Source organism: Gorilla gorilla, chromosome 21 (genome assembly GCF_029281585.2).
Source record: "Gorilla gorilla gorilla isolate KB3781 chromosome 21, NHGRI_mGorGor1-v2.1_pri, whole genome shotgun sequence".
Classification (NCBI taxonomy): domain Eukaryota; kingdom Metazoa; phylum Chordata; class Mammalia; order Primates; family Hominidae; genus Gorilla; species Gorilla gorilla.
The window spans coordinates 47,295,791-47,301,790 of NC_073245.2; the positions used below are offsets into that span (position 1 = coordinate 47,295,791).

At 46.9% G+C, this 6,000-nt stretch overlaps 1 protein-coding gene across 5 annotated transcripts in view; it reads right to left on the reverse strand.

The window, feature by feature from the left end:
* Positions 1-5,718, reverse strand: part of TRPC4AP (transient receptor potential cation channel subfamily C member 4 associated protein) — an 88,721-nt gene extending 83,003 nt beyond the window's left edge. Inside the window, exon 1 of one of the 5 annotated variants that reach the window (XM_031004822.3) lies at positions 5,409-5,718. In XM_031004822.3, the coding sequence (XP_030860682.1) occupies positions 5,409-5,576 (168 nt within the window). In that variant the 5' untranslated portion in view covers positions 5,577-5,718. The remainder of the gene's footprint in view (positions 1-5,408) is intronic. The other 4 variants (XM_031004820.3, XM_031004821.3, XM_031004819.3 and 1 more) reach the window with 4 other exon arrangements.
* Positions 5,719-6,000: the final 282 nt, after the last annotated feature.

A 6,000-nucleotide genomic window follows, 5' to 3' on the forward strand; every position in this document is an offset into this window, starting at 1 on the left:
AGTCCCAGCTACTCGGGAGGCTGAGGCAGGAGAATGGCATGAACCTGGGAGGCGGAGCTTGCAGTGAGCTGAGATCGCACCACTGCCCTCCAGCCTGGGCAACAGAGCGAGACTCCATCTCAAAAAAAAAAAAAGTCAGTGAATCTAAAGAAAAAATATAAAGTAAGGAACACTCAGGGGCATTTAGATATGCCAATAATCATAAAGGAAGCAACGACTGCCATGTGGGAAATATAACAGCATCCCACAACCCAGTCTGTCACCAGATTGCCAAACTGAAGGGCATCCAGGGATGGCGGGTCATGACCTGTAATGTGAGCTGCACTATCCTAGAGCCCAGCGTTTACTCAGTCTATCCTTTCCTTCAACTCGTACTGATCATTTGGGGCCTTGTACGCCTATGGTAAGGAATCCAGAATTGATTCTATCAACTGCAATGAGATGAGGCTGTAGAGTTTTAAGCAAAGGATTTATAAGATCTGATTTGCATTAAGCATCAAATGTGCTGATGAATATGAAAAGGCTCAGTAAACTCCAAAGTATCACCCCAGCATATTTTATTGCCTTGACAGAGGGCAGAACAAAACGAAGGGAAGAAAATAAAGCAAACTAAAATCCAAGTAGAATTGACCCATTACAAATTATGTGGCCAGTAGTCATGACTCAGGCTTCCCTTATGCCCCATTTAGGGAGATGGAGAAGATCAGGTCTGATGGAAAAGGGAGAGGATTTTGGCTTTCGACATACTAAGTTTGAGATGCCCATTAGACATCAAAGTGGAAATGCTGAGAAGGCAATTGGATATACCTACCCATCCAGAGCTAAAAGGAGAAACACGAATGGAAACAGAAACTTAGGATCCATCAGCGTACAGAGCAGTTATTAATAACAATACAAGCTAATCTTTATAGCAGTAAGCTATGTACTTATAGCTGAGAAAGTATGTTTCAGTCACTATTTTAAGTGCTTTATATGTATAACTCACTTGGTCCTCACCACAACCTTGGAAGGTCAGGTCCTATGATACTTACTTTACAAATGAATAAACTGAGGCATAAACAGATTAAATAACTTGCCTAAAGACACATAGTAAGTAAATACCAGAGCTAGGTTTCAAACCTAGGCAAACCAACTCTGGAACTCTTTAAAGCCATGAGATTGCTTGGCAAGTACAGACAGAAATTAGACCGAGGACACAGTATTTCAATTTAAGCAATTTCCTGAATATCAAATGGCTGGCAAGGTTTCAGGCTCTGCAGATACAATGAAAAATAAGACACAGTCTCTTCAGGAAGCCCAGTCTAATTAACTACTAGCTGAGAGCAACTATTTACTAAACAACTATTCCTATATGCCACACTGGCTACGCTTTTAAAACATATTATTTCACTTAATCCTCCTAACAACTTTATGGGATAGATGTTATCATCACCTCTTTAGAAATAAGGAAACTGAAGTTAAGAGAGGTTAAATAACTTAATCTTGGTCACCCTGCTAGGATTCAATTCAGGTCCACCTTACTTTAAAATCTGATTTTTTTTTTCCAAGGAAATTCCATCACATGCTATACCACAGATGATCCTTGAGGACATTATGTTAAGCAAAATAAGCCAGTCACAAAAAGACAAATACTGTATTACTATATTGGGGTTATCTAAAGTAGTCAAACTCATAAAAACAGAAAGGAGAAGAATGGTTACCAAGGACTGGGAGGGAGAAATGGGGAGTTGTTCAATGGTAGTTTCAGATTTGCAAGATGAAAAAGTTCTGGAAATCTGTTTCACAACAGTGGGAATATACTTCACGTTACTTAACTATACACCTTTTTTTTTTTTTTTTTTAAGATACAGGGTTTCACCATATTGCCCAGGCTGGTCTCAAACTCCTGGGCTCAAGCAATCCGCCCACCTCAGCTTCCCAAAGTGTTGGGATTACAGGCGTAGGCCACCACACTGGGCCTGGCCTATACACTTATAAATGGTTAAGATGGTAAATTTTATGTTTACATATATATATTTACATATGTATATAGTTTGAGGCAGGGTCTCATTCTGTTGCCCAGGCTGCAGTGTAATGGTGTGATCATGGCTCACTGCAGCCTTGACTTGCCAGGCTCAAGCGATCTTCCCACCTCGGGTTCCTGAGCAGCTGGGACTACAGGCATGCATTTCCACACCTGGTTAATTTTTTTTTTTTTTTTTTTGTAGTAGAGATGGGGCTCCACCACACTGCCCAGGCTTGACTCAAACTGGCTCAGGTGATCATCCCATCTTGGTCTCCCAAAGTGCTGGGATTATAGACATGAGCCAATGTACCTGGCCTATATTTATATATTTGTTTACTACAATGAAAAAATTTTGGCTAGGCGCAGTGGCTCACACCTGTAATCCCAGCACTTTGGGAGGACAGGGCAGGGGGATCATGACGTCAGGAGTTGGAGACCAGCCTGACCGACATGGTGAAACCCCATCTCTACTAAAAATACAAAAAGTAGCCAGGTGTGGTGGCACACTCCTATAATCCCAGCTACTCAGGAGGCTGAGGCAGAATTGCTTGAATCCGGGAAATGGAGGTTGCAGTGAACCGAGATTGCGCCACTGCACTCCAGCCTGGGCAACAGAGCGAGACTCCGTCTAAAAAATAAAAAAATTTTAAATCTGGTCTTTTCCTACTATACCACATGCCATAACAGTATAAAAATATGGGTAATCTTGGCAACAGAGCAAAACCCTGTCTCTACCAAAGATACAAAAATTAATGGGGTGTGGTGGCACACACCTGTAGTCCCAGCTACTAGGGAGGCTAAGGTGGGAGGATCACTTGAGCCCAGGAAGTTGAGCATGCCACTGCACTCCAGCCTGGGTGACAGAGCAAGATCCTGTCTCAAAAAAAAAAAGGGTAAGCAAATAACTTATTCTGCAGGATGGGAGAGAGGAGCGGAAGGGCACAGCATGGAATAAATTAAAAAAAAAAAAAAAAAACTAAGAAAAGAAATATTTGAAAGATGAAGGTCCCCATTTTATCCTCACTATAGTTCCAGGCAGGGGGTCTCTATCTCAACCTCTGAAATAGCTCCCACACCTATATACAACCATCAGTTACCACAATAACCTGCCTGGTTTTTGTGGCTCCAGAATATTCCAGCAGCCTTGTATCTGGTGAGCTTTTTTTTTTTGAGATGAAGTCTCACTCTGTCACCCAGGCTGGAGTGCAGTGGCGTGATCTCAGCTCACAACCTCCACCTCCCAGGTTCAAGCAATTCTCCTGCCTCAGCCTCCAGAGTAGCTGGGATTACAGGTGCTTACCACCACGCCCGGCTAATTTTTGTATTTTTAGTAGAGACGGGGCTTCGCCATGTTGGCCAGGCTGGTCTCAAACTCCTGACCTCAGATGATCCACCCGTCTCAACCTCCCAAAGCACTGGGATTACAGGAATGAGCCACTGTGCCCAGCCTCTGGTGGGCTTTTCTAGGCTCCTCCCATTCTAAGTCATTCAGCACTGGAAACAAATTAAGTTGCCTAAATTGCCTCATTTATCATGCTAAAGAACTTCTGTGGCTCCCTATTACTCTCAGAACACTGATTAATCAGGATGGGTGTTTAGGAACATATCACCTAACCTCTCTGAGCCTCAGTTTCCTCATCCATATTAAGAAATGAGTCTTGAAGCATAACTCAAAAGCTTGAGGATTAAAGATAACATATGCCTTGCACCGTACTTTTTCTAAAGTTATGTGCTCACTAAAAGTTAGTCCTCTTTCTGCCTGTCTCTACACACCCAGCTCAGTAAGGTATCTTAGCTTAAGAAGGAAAGAGCAAGTATTTCTAGGATTTTTTTTTTTTTTTTTTTTTTTTTGAGACAGGGTCTCACTCTGTCAATCTCCGCCTCCCAGGCTCAGGTAATCCTCCCACCTCAGCCTCCCACAGGCACACACCACCACCATGCCCGGCTAAATTTTTGGAGACACAGGATTTTGCCGTGTTGCTTGGGCTGGTCTCGAATACCTGGATTCAAGCGATCTGCCTGCCTCGGCCTCCCAAAGTGCTGGGATTACAAGGTCTTAAGTCAGGTCTTAAGAACACATGGGGGAAAAAGGCTGCTCATCTATGGTTGTGTGATGGCCAGGAAAACATTTCTCACTCACAACTGCTCCTTTCGTCCACAGTCCTCCATACACACAGACCCCCTAGCCTTTATTTTATTCTATCCTTTTCGTCATTTGAGGAAGTGATATTCAAATTAAATTTAAATAAAGTTATACTGTGAAAAGTCTCACTCCCATTTTCTCCCCCTTTAGACCAATTCCCACCTCACTCCCACCAACCACTTTATCAGTTTCTTGAGTATCCTTCAAACTTTTTATGAAAAAGCTGTCTTTAAATAAAGCTAATGTTTTACAGGTGTTAGCAAGGTTTGGGGTGGGGGAGGGTGGAAGAAGTAGTGGACTAGGTCCTATTCAACCTGGTTTACCCTAAAGCAGTGTCCTTCGCTCACTCAAAAATAATAATAATCATATGTTGGGCACCTCTTATAAGTCAGATGCTTAATATTAACTACCTTCAGCCCTTAGTATGCACCAGAAATGCACTAATGCTTTACACAATTGCCCCCTTTGATCTCCACAACAATCTTAAAAGGTAGGTTACTAATTCTCATCTTCATCTTACAAGTGAGGAAACTGAGGCACAGAAAGGTCACCTGCCCAAGCAAGAGAGAGGAGCAGGGCTTTGAACCCAGGCCTGACTCCAGAGTCCCTCTTAACCATGACGCTCTACACTAGCAAACCAGATATAGTCTCTGCACCCGCTGGAACTCAGCCTAATGTGGGAGACGGGCGAGAAAAAGACAGACAACAAAGAAATACGAAATTATAGACTAAGAAAGTAATGTAAACGAAACGAATTCGCGGCTGTGACAGAATAACAATGGGGACCTACTTTAGAAAGGGGAAGGAAAGAGTGTCAAGGAAAGGCCTGAGAAAATGACATTTATGAAACGCTTGGGAACCATTTGGGGGCTGCAATGATGACCCCCTCCCCCACGCCCAATACACGGGATGAACTCGAGGCCCACAGAGGCTAAAACAAACACGACAGGGTCCCCCAGACGTGTAGACGTGGCGCAAAGAAGGGAGGATCCAGAAACTGGGCCCAGGGTTCGTACACGCCATCAGTGTCCACAGCAGCCCAGCCCCGCTCGGCCCCTGACAAGGGACATCAAGCCAGCTGCTTCCCACGGCCCCGCTGCGGCTGAGAGCGTCCGGGCAGCTCACAGGGAGGCCTTGCGGCCAGCCAAAAGGGCTTTGGCCCGTCCAGCGGCGGCCTGGAAAGGCCTCTTCCCCGGCCCCCCGCCAGCTCCCGCCTGGTCCGCCCCGCCCCGCCCCGCCCCTCCTGGTCCAGCCTCGTACCTGCACCGCCCGGACCAGGCCCCGGCCGGTCAGCTGGCCCTGCCGCAGCTGCAGCAGAATATTACCAGGCCGCGGCCGGCCGCCCCATCCGCCCCAAGCCGCCACTGTGGCTGCCGACCGTCTCCCTCGGCCGGCTCCAGACCCAGCCGCTACCGGCGCCGCCGCCATGTCTCCTCGTCGGACAAACAGGAAGCAAGCGGCCTCGGGGCCGCGGAGATTTCTACGGGGCGGCGGAGGGGTCGCCGCAGCGCCCCCAGTGGGCCGTCGGCGGAGGCGCAAGCCGCGTGGCAGGGACCGTGCGCGGCGTGGAGGCTACTGGGAAATGTAGTCCTGCGCGGCAGCGGGGTAGGTGGGAAAAGAGATGTGGCCTTTCCTGCACTGCCGGTTTCTCTGGCCCCCGGGCCCAGCATTTCGGCGAAATCTCCCAAGGTCCACATTCTCCCATTTCTCTCGCCGATTTGGGCAGGATGCAGGCAGCTGGCCAAGAAATGATCCTGGGCTTCAGGTCAGGAGTCAGGCCCTCGAGTCCGCTTCCTGCCTGCTTCTCTCTACACGTGACTCACCGCGGACGTCGACCAAGTCATCGCACTCT